We start from the raw sequence: 26,965 nt of genomic DNA, 5'->3' as shown, positions 1-26,965 counted from the left end.
GATGCACAAAAATATCACAGCGTATCTATAAAGCAAATCAGAGGTATACAGCTCTTGATGATCTGATTCAGAGAACTCCAATTGCTTCTTCGATGGATGCAGCAGAACAGAAGTCATCGTTTTGCTATGTAAGTTTCATATTGGACTGATAGTACTCATAGCTGCATTTACTCCATCCGTCTAAAAAATTTGAAGATCATTTGAAGAGGATTCTCCTCCGTACCCAAAATGTAAAAGTTTGGTATTCAATAAAATTTCGCCTCCATCAACCTTAGGATCATGCAGTTCTGGAAACCAATGGCGCAGTTCTTTCCTTAAGGATTTTATATAGGATAGGAATATGGAAGCCTGTCACCAATGTTAATTTCAATCCAGCGGGAGATCCCTTGTTGATCTTTAAAAGTATACACTTTTTTATTCTTGCGTGTCAAAGATAGAAACTGAAGAACAAATGGAACATTTAGCAGGTTCTTAGAGGAGACAGGCTGCACTGGTGGTAGAGGTTCTCTTCTTTCTATTTTGGTTCTTTTCCAAAATTTTATTCTCTTTTCTTTTTGTGATTTTCAGTCGTCAATCTGAAAACCAAGAATTTGTTAAAAATTTCCATAAATGCTGAGATTTCTTATGCATTTACAACTAATAATTCTGAGTTTTCCAAATATGGTCTCCTTTTTTAGATTCCATTTAAAACTACAAGTCTTGAATTTTCTTTTAGTTTCTCTTGCTTCAAAGTGAATGAATCTTCACCGTTCCTACGTTCCACTTTCTAACAAATCTGTTGAACACTCAAGATCTAACGACTTCAGGACCAGTCTGTTCTTCCTAACTTAGTCATCAGTCTCGTGTCAATAACTAACACCCTCTGTATATATATTGTCACTTTAGGAGTTGAGGTCACCAATCCCATTTCTCCTTCCCTCTCTCAAAGGCAATGGCAATGGCCTTTGGTAGATTATTCTTCTGCAACTTATTTGCTTACCTATTTCAGATATTTGCAGTCATTGGAGCAGCCCCTGAGAGTGCTCTAGTCACCCATCTTCCTGGATTCAATGGCACTTTTCCTTCCAAACACTATTCTGGGTTAGTCTTAATTTTCTTATTTTCTCTAACCCTGTTTTAATTTTGATGAATTTCAGTCATTTTTGCTGTTTTGGTGGGATTTGTGATATGGGTTTTGAAGGTATATAACTGTGGATGAGAGTCATGAGAGAAAACTATTTTACTACTTTGTTACTTCGGAGAGGAACCTATCGAAGGATCCAGTTGTTCTATGGCTTAATGGTGGACCAGGCTGCTCTAGCATGGATGGTTTTGTGTATGAGCATGGTAACTAACTCATTAAACTTTCCCAGTCCTAACCTATTTCAGTTATTTCTGCATCTTGATAGTAAATTTGCTGACAAACACTTTTGCATTAGATTTTGAAATATTGTCCATTTATTAGATTTTGAAATTGAGAGCACAGAAGCAGGGTTTTTTTTTTTTATTTTTTTATTTTTTTATCATGATCTTTATATGATTCGTAACTGAGATGTTAATGGCAGGATTTTTTTTTTTGGTGAAATTAATGGCAAGATTTTCTTCTGCTTTTTTGCAGGCCCATTCAACTTTCAAAAAGCAAATAAGCCTGGAGCGTTACCCCGACTGCATCTCAATCCACACAGCTGGTCCAAGGTTAAAATTCATTATCTATTAGACGATCGTTAATTTCTTTCCTAGTTATTCCTTGAAACCTGGATCTTGGTGTAAATATTTACGTGTTCAATTTCAAGGATGGGCAATGGAAAATATTCCTGCATTTGGAATTGTTGTTTGTCTGTCATTAATAGTCAGAAGATTCAGAACTCTAATGCTTAATTGTTCTTGCATGTCAGGTATCAAACATCATCTATTTGGATTCTCCTGCAGGAGTTGGATTTTCTTACTCCAACTTTAAGGAGGACTATAGAACTGGAGACTTAAAGACTGCATCTGATTCACACAGCTTTCTCCTAAAGGTATATTAAGTAAAATACTGAAACTAAGTGTAGCAGTAAAACTTTGCACTGGTGTTTGTATGGTTATAGAATTACAGATACAACTCCGATTAAAATGTGTAAACACAATACAAAAAATATTACAAATTTTATAAAATCAATGGTTGGCACAGAATAGAAATCGATTAGTATATCAACTCTGCATTGGGATGTCCTAGTAGCCCGAGACTAGCAGGTTGACAATTTGAAATTTTTTTGATGGATAGAGAGAGAGAGAGAGAGAGAGAGAGAGAGAATTCTGTACATATATCTAACATAAATATATATCTTCAACTTCTTTCTGTGCAACTAGTGGTTTGAGCAATACCCAGAGTTCCTTTCTAACCCATTTTACCTAGCTGGAGAGTCATTTGCTGGAGTTTATGTGCCAACTCTTGCTTCTGAAGTTGCAAAAGGTATTTTTTTACTGGTTTTATATTACCTTCTTATTTTTTGGGATGTAATCCTCATGCATATTTCAATTCTACACACAGGAATTAGAGATGGTTTGAAGCCCTTTCTCAACTTCAAGGTATGTTTATCTGTCCACAGTCAAATCTTGAGGATAAAACCGATGACTGTATTGTTACTTAATATTGAATTATGGTTCAATTGATACAGGGTTACATGATTGGTAATGCTGTCACGGATGAAGTAATTGATGGCAATGCTTTTGTACCGTTTGCCCATGGGATGGGTCTCATCTCAGATGATCTATATGAGGTAGGACAAGCACTTCAGTTTGGTCTAGTGTAATTATTATGCTAAATTATATTAATAAGAGCCTACATTTCCCTGCTAAAATAGCGGTTTAATGAGTTATTCATAAACAACTTTTTTCTGTAGTTTTCTTATCTAAAGTGTATATCATGAGACGATTCATGGCAAAAATTGCAGGAAACCGTGAAAACCTGTAAAGGAAACTACAGTAGTCCTTATTATGGTGCCTGTGGAGATTTGCTTCTAAAAATTAACGATGTAAGGTGTTCACATGCTTAATATGTGGAGAAATTTGAATTTTTCAAAATAAATTAATGTTTTTGCTTTTTGGTCCTTGAATGGGATATTTCTGATTTAAATCCAGGACATCATGGACCTAAACATATACGACATTCTTGAGCCCTGCAACCACAACCCAGCAGCTGGAAAGATCGCAGATGGTAACATCAAGTTACCTGATAGCTTCAAGCATTTAGGTGAGACTGAGAGGCCTCTTGCTGTGAGGAAGAGGATGTTTGGTCGTGCTTGGCCATATGGAGCTCCTGTGAGAGATGGGTTAGTTCTGACATGGCCACAGATCCTGAATGGTGTCAATGTTCCATGCACTGTAAGTATCAAATATTTTTTCCTTCCAACCACTAGAATGTGAGCTAGAATGGCATTTTATAAGACTTCAATATCACGAACACGCATGAAGACCACAGTAGATAGGCCCTAGATATAACAATCAGTGACAGTTTCCTTTGTCTTCTGGGTATATGAAAAACGGCTTGACAAATAGGCGACAAAAGGGTAGCCTCTCTAGATATTGATTTTTCAATAGAAAGGTAAAGAGCCCAAAAGTGTAAGTCGAAATACCGAAGTGTCACCCTACTTACTAGATAGATCTGCGAATTCATAACTCAATTCTAAAGCCACCTCTCATTTTTATAACTGGTCGATCAGCATCTTCTCACTTATCTTTAATCTACTCTAGAAATTTTGATCTAGCTCCTCATTCATATGCAGTGCATATTTCACTTTATTCTTTTACTGTATCAGAATTTTGGCTAACCCACCTCCCTCTGTATCATGTCTTCTTTAATGTTTCTCTTAATCTCATTTTATCACAATCTTGGCTACATCCACCCACTTGTCTCTGTAGATATGTTTCTGCCGACTGCAAACTGTTGAATAATGGAAAATATATTTTTTTTCAATTGTATTCAAAAAGATTATTCAGGTGTGGCATAGGTTGCATTTGCAGAAATCATATTGTTCCTCTTGTAAAACTTCCGATTTTTCTTTCCTTAGTTTCGGACATTTTTCCTTGTTGGAAACGTAGATAAGCTTTAGCACTTACACTTCTGTTACCTATACAATTTTATTTGATTTTCACGAATGGGTACCACTTTGGAAACCCTGTATCCTTGTATCTTTGTTGGATTCTGGAATTTATATATTTGTTCTTATTATAGATCAAAAAAAAAATAATAATAAATAAATAAAAATAAAAAATAAAAAATTCAATGGAAAACCAAAACTTTAAGTTCTCCATATCCATTTGAGCATTGTCAAAAGAGTAGCATGAAGAAAGGCCTCATTGTATCATTTTTTTCTGAAATCATCAATTAGTGCCTAGAATAGAGCCCTCTGATTCCTATCACCATCCTTCATCTGTCACAAGGTCAGTAACCTAAATCACTATCCCATGTTTATATTGTCATGCTTACTCAGAATTCTTTCTTGGGTGGTTGCCTGGCATCATAATAAGGGACAATATTTCTTGCTTGTATGATGTATGAGTGATTGAGTGGTGAAAATCAGGCTTCTAAAGAATATTGATTGAGTGATGCAGAATTGAGGCTAAACTGGGTTGACCCTTCGGGAAATCTCGACCCAGACGAGTCAGGCCCGATTAGATTTTTGAAATCAGTAGGATATTTTAGGAATTATTTTATTTAGGAAGATATATAATCTTTTAATTTTGGGTAGTTCTTAGTCAATTAGGGAGTTACTAATTTAAATTTTATTTTGTTTCTAATTTCATTAGTTAGAATTAAGGAAGCAAATTAGAAGTTGTTATTTCAATCTTAGATTTTTATTAGGCAAGTTTTAATGTGAGTTTATTATATAAAGGCATGTAACCTAAGTATTAGATAGAGAATAGAAAATATGAATCGAGTAAAGTGCTTGAGAGCCTGCTGGCTTGTGTGCGATTCTCCTTCTTCCCCCCTTCTTAGTGCGAATTTTCCCTCTCCCTCTCCCTTGTGACTCTGAGATCCATCTCAGGCAATTCTTCCCTACCCCTACTGGCCCTTCATCAAGTGGTATCAGAGGCGAAGGATCCTTCCTTCATTCTCTCCCTATTCCCCTTTCTTTCTTACCTAAACCCTGTCTCACCGCCCACCCCCCATTCTCTCCCAAGTTATGTGATCGACCCCCCTTATAGGGTTCCGACAGCCAAAAAAAAAAAAAAAAAAGGTGCATCAACTTTGTTTATTAACAGAGAAAAAAAAAAAACTCACACAGCAACCCTTGCCGCCACCCCACTTCCCCTTTTTTTCTGCTTTCGATCGACCCATTCACCTCACACTCGAGTTCCATCAGCCAAAAAAAGAAAAAAAAAAGGGGAAGAAGAAGAGAGTAGAGAGAGAACACCAAACTAGAAACGAGAAAAAAAAGGATAGAATAAGAAAGAGAGAGAGAGAGAGAGAGAGAGAGAGAGACCGAGAATCATACTTGTGTCCGCCTCCCGTCGAGAGTCCTCTTCACAGTCGTTGCTTTCCCTTGGTTTTAGCAAGCTTCTCCTCCCACTCGTTGGTTTTTAACTCCACGAAAGAAGTAGAAAGAAGAAAACCCTTTTTTTCTCTCGGTACTTCCCCGCATACGATTTCTTTTAGTTCTTTTCTTTTATTTTTTTTTATCTTCCCTTATTACCCCTCTTTTCCATTCCTATTCTAAGTTCTCCTTGTTTTAACTTGCTTCCAATATTACCTTTTTCCATAAGTTTTGTGAGTTGTTACTTCAACCTTCAATATTACATCTTTGCCACTCACTTAAGGACTTCAACATATTTACAAATCTGCCACTCCTTGCTTGGGAATTGAGTATTTGTGAATTTGAGGGTCCACAAGTGATGTGAATTGGAGGGTCCACAAGTGATCCAATCATGGAGTTCTTTGTATTCAAATTTGGAGTGCGGTTGCCCAATGGAAAGTCTGCTAAATTGTTAATTGATGAACGACTAAATGACAATTTTGTCTCTAGATCTGTGGTGGATATGTTATAAAAAACTAGTCAAATTATTTTTGAGTCAGAGGATATTGTATTTGTTGAATTTTCTGTTCCTCCTTATTATGATGGTGCTTTCTGTGAAGTGTTTGACTCTCCTCAGCACATTATTAAATTGGGTCAAGGTTGGTTGGAACAACAGGACGGTATTCTTGATTGTGACAACAATGTGTGCACCCTCCAGCCTTACCACATGCATAAAAAGTTTAATCTTCATGGATTGGTTGCATCAAAGAAAATAATACCCCCAATACAACTACAAGTTGAACTAGAGGCATCAACACAAGTCGACGATCGTCCTATTGTGGAACAAGAGATGACAACGAAAAGTGAAAAAATCATGGATCAGGTAATGACGGCCATCAATGCAGTGCCAGTGGTTTACTATCATGAATTTGTTCTTCCCCATAATTTTCCGGACTTAACTACACCTCCAAAGCTTCACCTCATGGATCTCATTCGTGATGCAGACGACAAGGAATTCACCCCTGTTTGTGAGTTCTTATTGTTATCATTATTTAAAACTCGTGGATGAGTTTTTCTTAACATCGGGGGAGTATATATAGAATCGAGGCTGAACTGGGTTGACCCATTGGGCAATCTCGACCGAGACGAGTCGGGTCGGATTAGATTTTTGAAATCAGTAGGATATTTTAGGAGTTACTTTGTTTAGAAAGTATTGAGTTATTTAATTTGGCAAGATATGTAATCTTTTATTTTTGAGTAGTTCTTAGGCAATTAGGGAGTTACCAATTTAAGTTTTTTTTGTTTTTAATTTCGTTAGTTAGAATTTAGGAAGCAAATTAGAAGTTGCTATTTCAGTCTTAGATTTTTATTAGGCAAGTTTTAATGTGAGTTTATTATGTAAAGGCATGTAACCTAAGCATTAGATAGATAATAGAAAATATGAATTGAGTAAAGTGTTTGAGAGCCTGCAGGCATGTGTGTAATTCTCCTTCTTACACCATTCTTAGTGTGACGTCTCCCTCTCCCTTGCGACTCTGAGACCCATCTCAAGGAATTCTTCCCTACCCCTACTGGCCCTCCATCAAATGGTAACAAAGGCAAAGGATCCTTTATTCGCTCTCTTCCTATTCCCCTTTCTTTTTTACCTAAACCCTGTCTCACTGCTCACCCCCACTCTCTCCCAAGTTTTGTGATCGACCCCTCTTATAGGGTTCCGACAGCCAAAAAAAAAACTCACAGAGCAACCTTTTCCGCCGCCCCACTTCCTTTTTTTTTTTTGCTTGATCGACCCATTCACTCACCCTCGAGTTTCCTTAGCCAAAAAAAAAAAAAAGAAAAGAAGAAGAGAGTAGAGAGAGAACACCAAACCAGAAATGAGAAAATAAGTTCTCTTTGTTTTAACTTGCTTCCAATATTACATTTTTCCATACGTTTTGTGAGTTGTTACTTGAACCTTCAATATTACATCATTGCCACTCACTTAAGGACTTCAGCTTATTTACAAATCTACCACTCCTTGCTTGGGAATTGAGTATTCGTGAATTGGAGGGTCCACAAGTGATCCAATCATGGAGTCCTTTGTGTTCAAATTTGGAGTATGGTTACCCAATGGAAAGTCTGCTAAATTCTTAATTGATGAGTGACTAAATGATAATTTTGTCTCCAAATCTGTGGTGGATATGTTATCAAAAATCAGTCATATTATTTTTGAGTCAGAGGATATTGTATATGTTGAATTTTCTGTTCCTCATTATGATGGTGCTTTTTGTGAAGTGTTTAACTCTCCTTAACGCATCATTAAATTGGGTCGAGGCTGGTTGGAACAATGGGAAGGTATTCTTGATCGTGACAACAATGCATGCACCCTCCAGCCTTACCACATTGTTTGAAATTTAAAATGTAATCGGAAGCGTACGGATCATTGTAGCTATAGGTCGAACACAGGGAGAGCAGCCACTTTATTTTTTGCTTCTTTTAATAATACGAAAGTGAACCGATTCATGCTTGTGATCTAATTCTAACTACCATCCTAAACATATATATCTAAAATAACGTCCTAACCAGTCATCATCTAAGAATTTTAATACGCAAGCCACGCAATTAAAAAGCAATAAAGGAAAAAATGCTGAAATAAAAATAAAGTAAAAGAAAGGGGATAAAGCTAGAGAGAGGCTCACAAGTAGGTTTCTCTACTTAGCCCGAGGGATGCATCATAATATGAGCTTTCCTACTTCACCAGAGAGTCACTCTTATAAGGGTTACTCTACTTGACTTTAGAGAAAGGGAGGCGATTAAAATAAAAACAATAAAATGATAGTTCTATGGCTAGGAGGGGAAAAGTCAACACATACACTAGCCATGAACCTTGGGGGAAAGGGAAAGCAATAATGTAATAACTAAAATCCTAAATTAAGAAATAAAGGGTAGTCAGAAGAGGAAATGAGAGGGGGGAGAGAAGACTATTGAAGAAGCCTACCTACCTGAATCAATGCTTGAACTTGAGAGCTTGGGTGATTTGAGATACTGTCAGGCCTAAAAACCAAATTCAGAATGAACCAAATCTGAATTTTCTAGGCCTGGAGAAAACAAATCTTGAAAAAAAAAAATTGAACTTGAAAAAGAGATGCTCCACGGCTCATAATCTTGTCACCTAGATCTAAGCCTAGAACTATAACTTAAAAATTACAACTAAATTACATAAATTATAAAGATAAAAGGCTAAATAAAAATAAAAGAGTGCTTGCATTAATTGAAATAAAAAGCTATTACAAAAGTGATTAAAGAAAAAACAAAGAAGAACTAAAACTAAAGAGAGTGAGTGAGTGAGAGTGAGAGCAATTGAAAAAAAAAAAAAAAAAAAAAAACCTTAGAAGAAGAATGAAGTCTCCCTTCCTCTTACATGAGTTGTATTTATTGGGAATGGGGAGGTAGGATAACAAATTTCTTTTCCTAAAAGGGAAAAACCACAATTGATAGGTGAGATCTTTTGAGACCAAAAGTGCTAAGGTGGAGGAAAGAGGAGAGAGAAGAGAGAAATTTCCTATAATCTTTTTGCTTATTTTCGTTCCTTTTTTTTCTCTTCTTTTTCTCTCTCTTCAAATCTTGCGCAACCCTTGTTGGGCGATTTTTCTTTCCCTTTGATGATTTTCCTTCTTGCTTTGTGTGATTTGGAAAATCTTCTAGTGATGATGTGGAGGAGAGAGAAGATTTGGATAAGATTTATTTCTCCCTTTTTTTCTTTCAATTTTTTTTATCTTCTTGCGCAAGAAACCCCTCCCACGATTTTTCTTGCTTTGAAGATGAACAATCTTCTAATTTGATGTGAAAATCACCTCCATGCCTTTAGTGCTTAAGTGAGTGAAAAGTAGGAAATCATCCACAAAATTCTCCAAAAAAAAGACAACCATGAGATTCGAACTTGAGATCTCCTGGTGAGCAAGAGAATTTTGCCCACCATAACTCACCAATTACACTAGGTAGTTATTGTTGGAGAGATATGACGCCCGATAATGCTTAAGGCCTTTTAAATACAAAACTTGCAAAAAGAGAGTAAAACCCAAGGTAGCTCCATTCTAAATACGTAAAATGCATACTTTACTACCTAAAATTTCACACATAAATGCTCTCATCAGAATTGGCCCACACTTAGACTTTGCTAGTCCTCGAGCAAAACAAAAAACCTAACTCACTTCCATAGGAATCACGGTTTCACTTAGCATGTACAACAGGCCTTTAAACCCCTAGGTCACCCCTAGTGGATGAGTTGTGTCTCGTGGGTGTTTGCAGTGAACATACACCAAAAATTCAGAATAAATAAATTCCAACCTTGGCTAAAGATAAGGGCTATATTGATCCGGAGCAAAGATAATTCCTCTTATAAGGGACCCCCACACTTGAACTTTTATTGCCCCATATCAATTCCAGGCACTAGCATATTTCTTAATTTGGAACTCACCTCGTCTCTTCCAAAACATCCTTATCTTAAGGCAAAACCACTTGTGAAGAAATAGGAAACCAAGGACTAAGGTGTTGGAGTGTTTTTGACCAAACATATTACCATGCATTAATGACATTTGCACATTTTTTGTCTTTTTTTGTCTTTTTTTTGCTTAATAAACTCTATTCTACTCTACTACTTTTGGCCTGAATGATATGGTTGAGCAAACACTTAACACCCAAGTTAGTATGTAGCTTCGCTTTTTGCATATGCCCACAAAGACAATGATGCTAGATTTCTTTCAGAAGCTTCCTCCTTAGGAATTTCGATTAAGACACCACACTTCCTAAGGCGTAATGCCCTGTCTAGTTCCAAGGGAATCAACTCTTACTCTTCTTTATACCACATTTCATACTTCATTTAAAATTATGCATTTGTCAACTCCAAATCAAAAGTACAAGAAACCCACAGACTTACATATGGTCCAACACCATAAAACAAGGGTCTTTTATTTTTCAAAAGAAAGTCTCATCTCAAGACACAGGCTTGTTTTCTTCTTCTCAACAGGGTTTTTATACTTTTAAAATGGATATCTTAATTAAAAATTTTATTTTCATACATCAAGCAACCGAATGATATGATCATTAGCTAAAAGCTAAAGTAGAACTTCATCCTTAGTAAGCTCAAAAACAAAAAGAAAAACAAATAAGACAAAGTGAAAAAAGCAAAAACTGGTTTCCCTCCCCCACACGTAAGTCATGCAATATCTTCAATGCATGAAAAGAATTAAAAGCGAAGACAATGCAAGGGGGTCATACCTGATTAAAAGCTAGTCATCAGTGTAAAAAGGTTCATGGAGATCCATAACCTCTTCACTACCAGTAGTAGAAAACTCGAGGAACGGTTTCAAATACTGACCATTAACCTTTGAAATTACCCTTATTCTTAGATTCAGAATCTTCACAGCCCCATAGGGATATACATTATGAAAAATAAACGCCCATCCCATTGGGATCAAAGGTTACCAGGGAAAAGATGCAATCGAGAGTTGTACAATAAGACCTTATCACCAATTGTAAAAGATTTACGTAGAATGTGCTTATCATGAAAGGCTTTGGTATTTTCCTTGTAAATCTTAGAACTTTCATAGACATCATTCCTAAGTTCCTTCAACTCAGATAGTTGGAGCCTACGATGAATTTTCGCATCAGACAAATCAAAATTGAGCTTCTTGATGGCCAAAAGGCCTTATGCTCCAACTCAATTGGTAAGTGACAGACTTTTCCATACACCAAATGGTAGGGAAACTAACCAAGATCGGTCTTGAATGCAGTCCGATGGGCCCACAAGGCATCAATGAGCCTAAAAGACCAATCCTTACTGTTGGGATTAACAGTTTTCTCCAAGATTTGTTTGATCTGCCTATTAGACACCTCCACTTGGCCACTAGTTTGGGGGTGATAAGGGGTAGATAACTTGTGGATGATCCTATACTTTTTCATTAAAGCCTCAAAAGGCTGATTACAAAAATAGTACCCTGATCACTAATTATTGCACGTGGTGTACCAAAGTAGAAAAAGATGTTTTCTTTGAGAAATTGGACCACCACTTTGTGGTCATTAGATTTACAAGGTATGGCCTCTATCCATTTAAAAACATAATCAACAGTCAAAAGTATGTACAAATTTTCAAAAGAATTAAGGAATGGTCCTATAAAATCGATGCCCCATACATCAAAGATCTCAACTACCAAAATAGGGTTGAAGGGCATCATGTTCCTCTTATTGATACAGCCAAAAGACTGGCAGGCTGGACAAACCTTGCAAAAATCAAAAGCATCTCTAAAAAGAGTGGGCCAATAAAATCCGTATTGGAGAACCTTTGCGGAAATCTTTTTAGGTCAAAAGTGTACACCACATACATGATCATGGCAAAAAGATAAGAGTGAGTGTTGCTCATGATCAGGCACACAACATCTAATAATTTGGTCAGGACAAACTTTAAAAAGATAAGGATTGTCCCAAAAGAAATGCTTAACTTGGGAAAGGAAACGATACCTTTATTGGGTGGACCAGTGATCCGAAGTCATACTTGAAACTAAGAAGTTGACAATGTCATCAAACTATGGTTCACTGGACACTACAAGTAACTGTTCATCTGGAATATTCTCGTTGACTGGAGAATCGACAGTCAAGGAATTAGGGAGCCGGGATAAATGGTCTGCAACTAGGTTTTCAACTCCTTTCTTATCCCTAATTTTTAAAACAAACTCTTGCAAAAGTAAACCAACCTAATGAGACAGGCTTTGGCATTTTTTTTTTGAACTAGGTATCTAAGAGTGGAATGATCAATGTACACTACCACATGTGACCCAACTAAGTAAGACTGAAACTTTTCTACCGTAAACACAAAAGTTAAATATTCTTTTTCAGTGGTTGTATAGTTGAGTTGTGCATCATTTAGGGTCTTATTAGCATAGTAAATGACAATGGGCAACTTAGTAATCCTTTAACCCAAAACCGCTCCTATAGAAAAATCTGAAGCGTCACACATCACTTCAAAAGGTTCAGTCCAAACAGGTGATTGAACAATGGGTGCATTGGTCAACTCATTCTTAAGTTGCTTGAAGGATTCTAGGCACTCTTTAGAAAACTCAAAAGTTTGATCCTTGGCAAGTAGTGAAGTGAGAGGTCAAGTTAACTGACTAAAGTTCTTAATAAACCTTCTGTAGAAGCCCGTATGCCCTAGAAAAGACTAGACATCCTTAACAAATTGAGGAGGTGGTAAATTATCAATTAAATCCACTTTAGCTCTGTCTACCTTAATTCCCTCCTTGGATATTACATGGCTTAAAATAATACCAGATTTAACCATAAAATGACATTTCTACCAATTCAAAACCAAATTCCTAGATATGCACCTTTTCAAAACTATGAAAAGATGGTGAAGACACTCGGAATAAGAATTCCCATGAATTGAAAAGTCATCCATAAATACTTCTAAGAATTGTTTGACCATGTCAGAAAAGATACTTAACATGCATCGTTGGAACATAGCAGGGAGTATTGTAAAACCCAAAGGGCATACGCCTGTAAGCAAATGTTCCATATGGAGATGTAAAAGTGATCTTATGTTGGTCCTCTAAAGCAATTGGGATCTGGTTATAGCCAGAATATCCATCAAGAAAACAATAATATTCATGTCCCGCTAACTTCTCTAACATCTGGTCAATGAATGGCAATGGAAAGTGGCCCTTGTAGGTTGCCACATTAAGTTTTCTATAGTTTATGCACACTCTCCAACTTGATTGGACATGGATTGCAATCAGTTCATTATTAGCATTGGGAACTATAGTAACACCAGACTTCTTAGGCACTACATGAACTAGGCTTATCCATTGGCTATTAGAAATAAGATAAATCATTCCATGATCCAAGCACTTTAGGATCTCTTTCTTAATGGCTTCTATCATCACAGGGTTAGCACTTCTTTGAGATTTCGTGGATGGCTTGGAATCCTCCATAAGATATATTTGATGTTGCATAATAGAAGGACATATACCCTTGATATCAGCCATGGTCCAACCTAGGGCTTCCTTATTGTCTTTTAACACTTTAAATAACTCCTCTTCCTAGCAAAAAATCAAATTTAAATAAATTATTACAGGAAGAGTCTGGTCAGGCCCTAGGAAAGCATACCTGAAATTAGATGGCAACTCCTTAAGATCTAGCTTTGGGGACTCAACTAAGAAAGGTTTGGGAATAGAATTGGAAAGGGGTCCTAAGGGCTCCACAGGTGTGTGAAGACTCAAGACTTCAGAAAAGAAATTTTCACTATCATTGCCTAACTCATCCATACACTCTTAGAATTCTGAATCAAAATCAATATCAAAGTTGGTAATTTTCACTATCATTGCCTAACATGCATACCTCAAGCATATTGATCTCTTTTTCCATAGGTGGTTGCTTGTCTATCCTCAACATGTTAAACTCAACAGTTTGATTGCCAAAAGATAACCTTAAGAAACCATTTCGGTAATTGATTAATGCATTACTGGTAACAAGGAATGGTCTTCCTAGGATTATGGGGATCTCATCATTAGTTGAGAAGGGCTTAGTATCTAACACAATGAAATCAACAGGAAAAATAAATTCCCCCATTTAGTAAGACATCCTCAACCATCCCTTTAGGAATCTAATAAACCTATCTACCAATTGAAGAGTAGTTCCAGTGGCTTTCAATTGTCCTAATCCTAGTTGCTTGTACACATGGTAAAGCAAAAGATTCACACTTATGCCAAGGTTAAGTAAGGCATGCTCAATGTAGGTATTGCCTATGACACAAGCTATGATAGGGTTCCCTGGATCCTTATACTTGCCTGCTATAGGCTGAGTAATATTACTGCCAAGAACACATTTTTGGGCATAATATTGATACATTTGTGAGTGCACAAATCTTTTAGGACCTTTGCATAGGCGGGGATCTGGGATATGGCATCCAATAGAACGATGTTCACTTCTACCTTTTTGAAGACTTCTAAAATTTTATCCATGGAAGCAATCTTCTTTTTATTTACCAAGCAATTAGGAAATGGGATAGGAGGAAAATAAATACTGTTAGGGATTTGTCATTTTTCAAAAGAATCATTTTTGGTTTCCTCAATCAAGCCATCTTTAGTTTCAGAAGAATCTTTAGGTTCATCAGACGAACCTAGAATAAGAGGCACACTTGTGTCCTCAACTGAAGGAGAGTTAGTAGGAGTAATGGATGAGGAAGATTTAAGAACATTCTGTTGGTACTCTCTACCACTCCTAAGGGCATAAACAACATAACATTGGTTGGAGGGCCCTTTTTGGGCCTAACCTTGTACTATATTCAATGGTGCATTAGTTGGTGCTTGTGAACTAATAGGCTGATGATGCCTAGGGTTAGGCTTTGGTTGATTAGGTAAAGTTTCTTTCTCCCTCTCATGCATAATTGAGATAACTTGGGTGAGTTCTCTCATAAGATTTTGATGGCTTGTCATGAGGAGGGTCATATTTTTTTTCAAATCACTTATTCTACTTGCCTCTCCAATGTTGGTAAACCCAGGGGGTTGCTGATAAGATGATAGGAGAGGGGCCCTAGAAAAACTAGCCTGAGATCCTGCATTTGGCCTAGGAAAAGTATTTTGGGAAAAAAATTGTTGTACAAAGGGAGGCCTCCAAGTTGACCTTGATTATGAAAATTGGAAGGCTCTGCTTGGTTGCTCTGGTTCCAGGAGAAATTTGGGTGATTTCTCCATCTTGGATTGTAAGTATTACTATATGGATTATTCTGATATAAGACATTCACACTTTCATTGGAAGTGTCCCCAGAGGTGTTGGGATATTCTTCTATGACATGTCCAGGGGACTGGCACCAAGCACAAATCTTAACCAAATTGACTGATGATGACTCTCTAGGAATAATAGCCTCAATCCTCTTGATTAGGCTATCCAAATGGGCTTCCTTGGCTACTATCCCATCCACAAAATATCCTTTCCCTCCTATGGTTCTTTCACTCTCTTGGGTTGATTCCCACCCACAGATTTTGTCAGCTAAGTCAAGTAAGAATTCCCATACCTTTCCTTCATCTATAAAGGATGTGAATCCCTCAAGGCACATAGACTCTATCATTTGTTTAGTTGGGTAATCAATACTCTCATAAATTATTTGACATAAATGCCATAAGTCTAGGCCATGGTGAGGGCATTCTTGGAGTAGATCCTTGAATCTCTCCATAAGTTTGAAAAATGACTAATTAGGCTTTTGCCTAAACTAAACGATATCACTTCTAAGCTTATTGGTCTTGTGAGTTGGGAAAAACTTCTTGAGGAAGGCAATTATAAATTTCTCCTATATGGTTATGGAATTTATGGGTAACCCATACAACCACTTCTTAGCTTGGTCTTTTAATGCAAAAGTGATGAACTTAAACTTAACAGCATCATCAGAAAACTGTTGGATCTTAATTACAATACATACTTCTTCAAATTCCCTTAGAAATAGGTATGCATCCTCAAAGGTCAGCCCATGGAAGTGGGACAACATGTGATATATTGAGATTTGAGCTCAAAATTATTACCTTGGGCTTATAGTAGAATTATGCAGGAAGGTTGGGCTGTTCTAGCAGGGTAGAACCTATCTTTCAAAGATTTAGGTGGAGGGTTTCATTGTTGGTCTCCCCTATTGAAAGGTTTTAAAGAGAGCAAACGTATAAGGTCACTACTTGTTGGATCTCTTCTTTCTAACCGATTCTTAGTATTACGTACCCACCTAATACTCATGCAATAGAAAACTACCCATAACTAAAGTAAGACAAGCACAAAAGAATATAAAGAAATTTTTTTTTTTGGCTTTTTGGGAGCTTACCGGCAGGGATCCAGGGTTGCTTAGGTCAATTTTTGAGGTACTGCTATAGGGCAAAACCTATCTTTATCATAATGTGAGGCTTGGCGACCTCCACCGATACAACTATTATTGCAAGTTTTTCTTCTCAGGAATTCAATAGAAAAAAAAATAAAAACAAAACAAAGCAAACAAAGCACTCCGATTTACCAAAAGAAAGCGAAAAATATATGGAACTCTCTCCCCGGCAACAGTGCCAAAAACTTTTTTGAAATTTAAAATGTAACCATAAGCGTATGGATCAGTGTAGCTATAGGTCGAATACAGGGAGAGCAACCACTTTATTTTTGGCTTCTTTTAATAATGCGAAAGTGAACCGATTAATGGTTGTGATCTAATTTAACAATCATCCTAAACATATGTATCTAAAATAACGTCCTAACCATTCATCATCTAAGAATTTAGATACACAAGCCACACAATTAAAATTAAATAAATAAATAACTAAAAATAAACAACCCATGCAATTAAAAAGCAATGAAGAAAAAAAAATACTGAAATAAAAATAAAGTAAAAGAAAAGGGATAAAGCTAGAGAGAGGCTCAGAAGTAGGTTTCTCTATTTAGCCCGAGGGATGCATCATAATATGAGCTTCCCTACTTGACCAGAGAGTCACTCTTATAAGGGTTACTATACTTGGCTTTAGGGAAAGGGAGGCAATTAAAAATAAAAATAATAAAATGATGGTTCTATGGCTAGGAGGGGCAAAGCCAACACATACACTAGCCATGAACCTTGGGGGAAAGGGAAAGCAAAGCAATTATGTAATGATTAAAATCCTAAATTAAGAAAGAAAGGGTAGTCAGAAAAAGGAATGAGAGGGGGGAGAGAAGACTATTGAAGAAGCCTACCTACTTGAATCAATGCTTGAACTTGAGAGCTTGGGTGATTTGAGATACTGCCAACCCTAAAAACCAGATTTGGAATGAACCAAATCTAAAATTTCTAGGCCTGGAGAAAACAAATTTTGAAAAAAAAAATGAACTTGAAAAAGAGATGTTCCATGGCTCGTGATCTTGTCACCTAGATCTATGCCTAGAACTATAACTTAAAAATTACAACTCAATTGCATAAATCATAAACATAAAAGGCTGAATAAAAATAAAAGAGTGCTTGCATTAATTAAAATAAAAATCTATTACAAAAGTGATTAAAGCAAAAACAAAGAAGAACTAAAACTAAAGAGAGTGTATGTGTGTGTGTGAGAGAGAGAGAGAGAGAGCAACTAAAAAAAAATCCTAGAAGAAGAATGAAGTCTCTCCCCTTCTCTTGCATGAGTTGTATTTATAAGCAATGGGGAGGCAGGGTAATAAATTTCTCTTTCTTAAATGGGGAAAACCCACAATTAGTAAGTGAGATCTTTTGAGACCAAAAGTGCTAAGGTTGAGGAGAGAGGAGAGAGAAATAAACTTTGAGAAATTTCCTAAAATTTTTTTGCTTAATTTCTTTCCTTTTTTTTTATTTATTTTTCTCTTCTTTTTCTCCCTCTCTTCAAATCTTACGCAACCCTTGTTGGGCGATTTTTCTTTCCCTTGACGATTTTCCTTCTTGCTTTGTGTGATTTGGATAATCTTCTAGTGATGATGTGAAGGAGAGAGAAGATTTGGACAAGATTTATTTCTCCCTTTTTTTCTTTCCTTTTTTTTTTTTCTCTTCTTGGGCAAGAAACCCCGCCCATGATTTTTCTTGCTTTGAAGATGGACAATCTTCTAATTTGAGGTGGAAATCCCCTCCATGCCCTTAGTGCTTTAAGTGAGTGAAAAGTAGGAAATCTTCAACAAAATTCTCCAAAAAAAATACAAACTTGAGACCTCCTAGTGAGTAAGAGAATTTTGTACACCATAGCTCACCAAGTACACTAGGTAGTTGTTGTTGGAAAGATATGATGCCCAATAATTCTTAAGGCCTTTAAAATATAAAACCTACAAAAAGAGAGTAAAACCCAAGGTAGCTCCATTCTAAATATGTAAAATGTATACTTTACTATCTAAGATTTCACACATAAATGTGCTCCTCACTCATGCATAAAAATTTTTATCTTCATGGATTGGTCGCATCAAAGAAAGTGATACCCCTAATATAACCACAAGTTGAACCAGAGGTATCAACACAAGTGGACGATCACCCTGTTGTGGAACAAGAGATGACAACAAAAAGTGAGAAAATCATGGATCAGGTAATGACGACCATCAATTTAGTGCCAGTGGTTCACTATCATGAATTTGTTCTTTCTCATAATTTTTTTGACTTGACTGCACCTCCAAAGCTTCACCTTATAGATTTCATTCATGATGCAGATGATGAGCATTATTCTTTAAAACTCGTGGATGAGTTTTTCTTAACATCGGGGAAGTTTATGCAGAATCGAGGCTAAACTGGGTTGATCCATTGGGCAATCTAGACCGAGACGAGTCGAGTCCGATTAGATTTTTGAAATCAGTAGGATATTTTAGGAGTTACTTTATTTAGGAAGTATTTAGTTTTTTAATTTGGGAAGATATGTAATCTTTTATTTTTAGGTAGTTCTTAGTCAATTAGGGAGTTACCAATTTAAATTTTATTTTGCTTCTAATTTGATTAGTTAGAATTTAGGAAGCAAATTAGGAGTTGCTATTTCAGTCTTAGATTTTCATTAGGCAATTTTTAATGTGAGTTTATTATATAAAGGCGTGTAACCTAAGTATTAGATAGAGAATAGAAAATATGAATTGAGTAATGCCTACGGGCTTGTCTGCGATTCTCCTTCTTCCCCCCTTCTTAATGTGACTTCTCCCTCTCCCTTGCGACTCTGAGACCCATCTCAGGGAATTCTTCCCTACCTCTACCGGCCCTCCATCATTGAGTAGATTACAACTTCCCTGGCAGCCTCCCCCCTGTTTAAACCTTCCCTTCTCAAGTGTTTATGGCATGTTCTTCTAGTTTCCAACTCCCCACACACAGTTCTGTTTTTTTTTTTTTTTTTTTTTTTTGTGGATTCTTCCTTTGGTTTCCTTGAATAACATTTCACACTTGGATCTATCAAGCTGTAGCTATATGCATCTGTATAATTTTATGCAAATGTATGCTCAATCTAAGCGTTGATAATGTAGACTAGGATAGGGAGTCTAACCAAGTCTCAAACTGCAGAAACTTTTAAATCAAAGAATAGCCAATAACAGCAGCATAAATTTAATCAGATTCATTACCAAAAAATAAAGAAAAAATTAAATCAAATTAAATTTCAGATCTGGAAACCAATTCTGTCGAGTTCAGAAATCATGGATTCTGAGACTGGAATAGGACTAGCTAAAGAGGGTAGCTAGGGTACAAAATATTAAGTCCAAAATGTCACTCAACACACATAACCGGACTTCTGATAATCAGAGGTAAGTAGACTAGTAAACCTATCTCTGTTTCAGGTCTAAAAACATAATCGTTAGCACTATAGGACAGAATATGGTGATTTCAAATATCATACAAACCACTGATCAAAATAGTAACCTGTGTGGATTGAGTTCTGTCCTAGGTGAGGGGAATCTCTAGCCAAAATTTCATACCAAACGGACAACGATCTCTGTTTCAAGTCTAAAAACAGAATCGTTAGCACTACAAAATAGAATATGGTGATTTCCAATATCATGCAAACCACTGATCAGAATAGTAACCTCTGTGGATCGAGTTCTATCCCAAGTGAGGGGAATATCTAGTCAAAATTTCAAACCAAACGGACAAGGGAATAGGCCTGGACAGAATCTGAGAATCCTTCACAGAACTTTCTCAATCGCTGGACAAAACTGATAAAAATTTCATTTAAATACCTGTAATAGTAGACCAACACCTTAACACATTGTATACTTTAGAAAAGGCAAGAAAAATAGCTTGAAAGAGAAGAAATCTTGAAAGGAACTTCTTGGGTTTCACACCGCAAAGAGTCAATTGGATCAAACACCAATTCCATCAGCCTTGATCAAACACAAGACAAATCTCCATGTAGAAGACAATAGTAGCAGCCATTAATTTGTTTATTAAAATCATCTCTTTTTTTTTAGGAGCCTCCTCCTCTTTATTTATAATTTTGATGGGGGAGGGAATTACAAAATAGAAGGTTCCTTAAAAAAGAAACCAAATATTATCTTAATAAAGTAGTTACTAAAAATTGAAATTAGAAACCAGTTGAAAAATGAAACTAACTACTAATAATTTGCCTCCTAAGGATACAAATATAACTCAAATCAACCCAACTAGAAAGGAAACTAATGAAAAATGAAAACTAACTAGTAATTCCATATGCATCCTTAGAGACTCCTTTTAGACCCATAAAAGTGGTCTATTACACTCAAAACACATGGGATCAAAGGCCCAACATGTATGGAACCCAACCCTAGGCTTATTCCTAATAAAACAAGCCTATTTTGGTTATTAATTTGCATCACTTGAAAGGTGCAACAGTCCTCGAGATGATGCCTATGATGCAAATATCCTAACTATATATAGTTAATAGTTACTGGATTCTTCTGTAGAATAAATATGGGAAAATCACAGGACATGAATTATTTTGCTGTGTAGTTTCTTAACTCCATTGTCATTTCCAATATTATTGATGATTTTGAAAATATAGGATGCTAGTGTTGCAACTGAATGGCTGAACAATGCAACAGTAAGGAAAGCAATTCATGCTGAACAGGTAGTCTCATAGTTCATAGTGATTTGTCTCTGCATCATCTACACCTCAATTTGAAAGAAGTTGTTTTTTGGCATGCCCCACCATCTAAACTTCTTTATATATCTCTTCATGTACGTTAGGTGAGCGTCATTGGTGCATGGGCACTATGTGTAGATCTCATTTATATTCATGATGCTGGAAGCATGATCAAGTATCACAAGAAACTCACTGCTCTCGGTTATCGAGCTCTTATTTACAGGTATCCTCTATAACTATGATGCTTAGCTGAGTTAGGCCATGGCCGGAATGCTTGAAATGGGGAATTTCTTTAGAAGTTTTCTTTTCTTTTCTTTAACCCTTCTCTTTACCCCTTGTAATATTTTCCTGTTTTTTGTCTCTCCAACAACAAATGTTCCATCCATTTTACTTACCTTCAACGTGGTATAGCCTTGGGCAGCTCTTTGGGACAGGAGACTAAAAATTGGTCTCACCTACCTTGGGGTCTTAAGGCAATAGAAGGTAAGGCATTCCACATATTAGCAAGCAAAGCAGAGGAGGCCCCGAGGGGGGGGGGGGAAGAACCAAGGCTAATGATGTTAGCTACCATTAGGGGTGAAATAGGGCCGTGTTTCTTAAACCCCTAGCCCAACCCTAGATCCCCAAAACTATGAAGTTCAACATAATAATAGATGTTCAGGACTCCTAACCATAAGAATCATTGACCCAAATTTCATTATCAAAATGAAAGGATATGGTGATGGCCCTAAATTATATTACATAAATAATGGCTAAAATCTAGGTTGGGTTGGGTCAGGCCGGCTGCGCCTATGCCTCAACCCCAGCCTGACCCAATCCTAACCCAGGGTCAGTGTTTTTCAACCCTAATCCACCCTTAAGGTCAGAAATCTTAACCCAAGCCCTGTTCCGGCTCAGGGCGGGCCAAGGTGGGTTTGGGCCATCAGGGCCAAACTTACACCCCTAGCTACCATAGACTGCTTTGTGAGACCTGAGCAATAGATAAACAAAAGGGATTTCTGGGGGTTTATGCAGAGGCATGATAGATTCTCAAAAACTAAAGACATGACATAATGGTCTCCAGGGAAGCAATATGCTTTGGAAAATATCATAAGGTCATCTGTGTGGAGATGAATAGCTGATCTGTGCAACTTTATATACTCTGGGAGAGGAATTTAAGAGCCAATGTGAAGATATAAGGAGATAGAAGGCATCCCTGAAGGATCCCCACAGTTGAGGCGAAATATCTAGTTGGTTTGCCATGGTCCAAAACTAAGAAGCAAAGAGAGGAAATGCAATAGATAATCCAATGAACAAAGTTTACATGGGGAAACACCATCTTAAGCATAACCATAGAAATAAAATCCCACTCAAGAAGTCAAAGGCTTTATGGATGTCAATCTTCATGAGGGCCGTCAAATGGTGGGATTTTCTATCAAAACCTCTGACAATCTCATTACGAAGAAGAATGTTATTTGAAATACACCTTCATGGGATGACAGACGAAGGTACCCCAAACATGATATATGAAACATTGGATACCTTAGCTACAATTTCTTGAAACATTAGGTACCCTATGTGTTATTTACATATGGAAGAAAATTAAAAAGTTTTCTAATTTAATTTTGTAATCTGGGTTATTTTATTCATAAATTTTTGGAAGATAATAAGAAATAAAAGTATGAAAGTTAAACTACAGGAAAATGATAATCTTTAATTTATTAAATTCAATTTAAAAGAGGTAATAATGCAAATGTTTTTCCTCCTTCCTATACGAAGGTGGATCTTCTATTTGTAGTTAGAAACATAATCTTTCCATTAGACTGCTTGATGTTTCTAATGGACCAAGATTGTGATTGTTTTGGTATCACAATGTTCATGATCCACATCAACAGTACATCTTACAGGCTTTCTGTATTTAAAGAAACAAAAGAAAAATGAAAAATTGAAGTAGTTTTTTCACCTTTTGATGCCCTTTTCGTAGTTTAATTGTTTTCAAATTTTAGTTCTCCTATAGTGAAAGAAACACTCTGACTGAAGATTTTTTGTGGGGGAGGGGGTGGTGGGTGGGGGGATTAAAAAAATAAAAATAAAGAGAGAAATCCTTAGTTGAACTAAGTTCCCTCATCGTTGTGTATATGGAGATGAATAGAAAAAACAATGTAGCAGTTCTCAGACAATAATTGATTAACAATGATACGTAGGAATGGCAAGTGTACAACAATTAATAATTCGATAGTTAAATAGAGTTACCATTTTAGTCTGTAAATTTTCTCTAATCCAGGTGATGTGTTGCATGACTTTTAGTTAGATCTAACCCATTTCTGAATTAGGAAATTAGGATATGCTTTTTTTTCCCTACTTGCTTCAAATCACTCAAAGATTTTGGAGGAATGAATTCCAGTAATAGCATGGTATCATGATTTTTAAGTTCATAAAAGGATGAAAACACTAATTTTTATAGTGAATGCATTATAAGTTACCATACATGAATAATTCTCTTTGGGTAAATTTAGTTTTGGGACTCATCAAGACCCAGTCTCTCTGTGACTTTGTGATTTACATTGAGATATGTTTATGCTAGAGGTTGCTGCTAATTCATACAAGTACTATGCATCCTATGGAAATATTGTACAAATGTTTTCCCTTTTATGTTTGAAACCTTTGAAATTAGTATAATTTTCTCTAGCTAAATTTAGTTCTGTGACTGATTGAAACCCTTTCTCTTTTATTTATATTTTACATTCACACAGCTTTTTTTCTAGAGGTTGCTACTAATTTACACAATTATTATGCATCATATCTGTATTATTTTTTTCTGGACCTTCTCTTGGGCATGACATGCTACAATGCATGATCTATTTTTTTGTTTCCACATAAATTATGGAAATATTGTACAATTGTTTCGCCTTGTTCATTGGAAACCCTCTAAAATTAGTAGGATTACTTTCAATAATTTATAATCTTCTTAGCTAATGTACTTTTTACTAGCAGTGGAGATCATGATATGTGCGTTCCATATACTGGGAGCGAAGTATGGACTAGATCACTTGGATATAAAATTATAGATGAATGGAGGCCTTGGTATTGCAATGAGCAAGTTGCCGGGTTAGTTAATATCAACTTTTCTTTGTCAATATTGGAGTCATTGATCTGTTGAGTAGGAAGAACAAGGGTGGAATCTATAGAAACTACCACGCTGACTTTTACTCTAAATAGATACCTTTGGTTGCTAAGAATTGATTTTGTGAAATTATATCACAACCACTGGAACTGGCTTCTACATTACATATGATACCATTGGCCTGTCAAGTTCCAATGATGCTGCATATAAATCTTCTTTCTTACAATTGGATTGAATTGATCTTTTGTAGGTACACCCAAGGCTATGCCAAAAACCTCACATTTCTCACTATAAAGGTTTGTACAATGAAATCTCCTTAATAATCATCTTATAAAAATTTATTATCAAAAAAATAAATGAGGGGGATATAGAGGATGATGCTTTCCACATAAGTAAAGTGGGTTGGATGAAGTAGGGAGGTGCAATGGAAATGTTATGTGACAACGCTTGCCTATTAAGCTTAAGAAAAAATCCTATTGGACAGTGGTAAGACTAGGTATGACATATGGGGCAGAATGTTGAGCAGTCAAGAAGAGTAACATAAACAAACTAGGCGTAGCAGAGATGAGAGTGTTGAGGGAAATTGTGCGATAAGACAAGGAGAGATAGAGTAAAGAACGATTATATCATAACCAATTGGGGGGTCCCACCAATCCAGGACAAGCTCTGCAAGAGCTATTTGAGGTGGTATGGTCATATGCAACGGAGACCCATAGATGCACTAGTAAGGAAGAGTGACCATATTCAAATGGAAGAGCTAAAAGTAGAAAGGGTGGACCTAAAATGACTATAGGTGAAGTGGTAAGAAAAGATATGTAAAATCTAGGGCTTAACCAACCCCTTTTAAGGGGATGTTCCCAAGATGCTGCGGACTTTTGTGTTTTACCTCTTTTTTACTTCTTCTACTTCTTCACTATTCTTTTATTACCTCTTATTGCCTTTTCTTTTCTTACTATTTATGTTGCTACCGGATCCATGTAGCCGACCCCATTTAGTTGGGATAAGGTTATAGTTGAACCATTTTTTTAAAAACTTTTTAAGCATTTCTTCAGTATCTCAAAATGATCACCCTCCATAGCTACATCCACAGGATATCTTTGAGAATAGGTTCGCCAATGACAATAATATCTGAACTTCCCTCAATATTCTGAAGCACAATAATTGGATTTTTTTTTGTTTGTTGGAAAAATTTCTCATAATTACCAGGAAACCCTTTTGGTAGATGTTTCACAGCAATCTGTTAGGATATTTTCTTTCTGTTTGGCTGGCTTACTCCTTGGGTTACCCCTACATAAGTTTGACCTTATTAATTATTCATATTTTGAAATACTATAGTTCTTCAATTTCCAGTAAAATGATACTTACTGCAATCACAATATTTTTACAAAGATTTGCAAGTGGCTAGCCTAGTAAAATAAGACAATTACATAAGTTTTTCTTCTTCATTATTATTGAAATTAAAGTTTTGGGGACCCAAACAGGGTTGGAATGACTTTAGCACTTCAAATAAAAATGCGATAATTTAGTATTATTTTTTGTTCAAAACATCTTTATATAATTCGTGACTGTAATTCTTCCTCTTGTTGCAGGGCTCTGGACATACTGTACCTGAATACAAGCCAGTAGAGGCATTGGCCTTTTATAGCCGTTGGTTGGAAGGACAAAAAATATGAACAAATTTGAAGAATTGGATATACGGGAGAGCAGTATTATTAATGTTCTCCCTGTATTTGTTATCCTTATGTTGAGTATGGAAGAAGACGTCTTGATTTATAATGAATAAAGAGATTCATTTTTTGATTAAAACTCCATGTTATCTAGGCAACCAATGAATACACATGTTAGATACAATCGGTTGGATTGTCACGTTTGCATCAGAAAATGTATAGAACCGCTTTGAACATTAGAGATGTTCCTTTCAAGTGCGTGCTTAGTGTCTTTTGTGCGTGCATGTGGTCAATTTACTTAGCAGATCTTTCTTGAGCTCTAGCTGCAAACGATAGGGAATAAACAGCATTATAAAAGGGTAACTTGACCCTCATGCATCCAAAACAAGGATATGCATGTTGTTTTCCATTTTATGGTTGGTGGACTGCACAAAAGCAGATCAGTACTCGACACATATAAACCCAAAGTTCCATGGAACGTTGGAGCAATTATATCATAGGAATACTATTCATATCACTGCTGAGAAGATTATTGCTAATCTAAGTATGAAGAAACAGCAAAAAAATAAAAGCAGATTCTGGGAGAAAGAACAGTAGTAAATTGATTTGAACTTTAAAAAATCTTAACATGTAAATTTCTTATTGTACTATGTGGGAAACTTGATAGTACTTATGGCTGCATTTACTCCATCTCTCTAAAAAATTTGGTTTGCAACCAACTTAACTTTATTATTTATTTATTTTGGTTAACTTTATACTGACAGAGCGATAATACCCACTTCCCTTCCAAGAGAGATCACATAAGATTATTACTGTTTAACATGGCAAAGATAGATACTGAATAATGCAATTATATCTTCATGCAAGAAGAATTAATTCCTTCCTATGCAAAGAAATACCATGTTGCTTGTATCGTATATTTACTTCCATGGTGGTGTCAGAGCGGGCCCTTCACCTTTCGTTCACCTTGGCCGAGAGTGTTTTGAACACATGATCGGTTAATGGATAAAATCGTAGATTAATTGTTCAGAAAACAGCGAACAAGATGGTAGCCCCTGTTATGGCCGAAAAGCCTTGTACACATGGCAGTAGCCTGTGCACACAGTCAAACTAGTTTTGTGCGGCCACTACTATGTACAACAAGAATGAGAATGTTGTTTATTTCTTTTGTTTAAG

General features: G+C 36.2%; 1 protein-coding gene and 1 non-coding gene across 3 annotated transcripts; both read left to right on the top strand.

Moving 5' to 3' along the window:
- Positions 1–25,928, top strand: LOC122066816 (serine carboxypeptidase-like 20). 2 transcript variants are annotated; one of them, XM_042630648.1, is made up of 15 exons: positions 1–128; positions 989–1,080; positions 1,181–1,326; positions 1,598–1,674; positions 1,875–1,997; positions 2,329–2,431; positions 2,510–2,547; positions 2,637–2,738; positions 2,913–2,993; positions 3,100–3,342; positions 20,939–21,004; positions 21,124–21,242; positions 23,993–24,106; positions 24,373–24,418; positions 25,712–25,928. In XM_042630648.1, exons 1-15 carry the CDS (start codon positions 93–95, stop codon positions 25,793–25,795), a joined length of 1,470 nt encoding a protein of 489 aa, XP_042486582.1. In that variant the 5' UTR covers positions 1–92; the 3' UTR covers positions 25,796–25,928. The 2 variants fall into 2 exon arrangements, with proteins under 2 accessions (XP_042486582.1, XP_042486581.1); XM_042630647.1 differs by lacking the exon at positions 1–128 and having other exon boundaries at positions 914–1,080.
- On the top strand, positions 15,629–15,735 carry LOC122066817. The gene has a single exon (XR_006136478.1). It is a non-coding gene; the product is annotated as a small nucleolar RNA R71 (small nucleolar RNA).
- Positions 25,929–26,965: the final 1,037 nt, after the last annotated feature.

The sequence above is a fragment of the Macadamia integrifolia genome, unplaced genomic scaffold (assembly GCF_013358625.1).
Source record: "Macadamia integrifolia cultivar HAES 741 unplaced genomic scaffold, SCU_Mint_v3 scaffold2601, whole genome shotgun sequence".
Classification (NCBI taxonomy): Eukaryota; Viridiplantae; Streptophyta; class Magnoliopsida; order Proteales; family Proteaceae; genus Macadamia; species Macadamia integrifolia.
Note: the sequence above shows the minus strand (reverse complement) of the source record. Positions and strands in the feature narration are given on the sequence as shown.

Coding starts and splice junctions, on each gene's coding strand:
- LOC122066816 (XM_042630647.1), top strand. CDS start 932: ATGGCAATGGCCTTTGGTAGATTATTCTTCTGCAACTTATTTGCTTAC. Junction 3,343..20,938: donor GTGTCAATGTTCCATGCACT/GTAAGTATCAAA, acceptor TTGAAAATATAG/GATGCTAGTGTTGCAACTGA. Junction 21,243..23,992: donor TATCGAGCTCTTATTTACAG/GTATCCTCTATA, acceptor TTTTACTAGCAG/TGGAGATCATGATATGTGCG.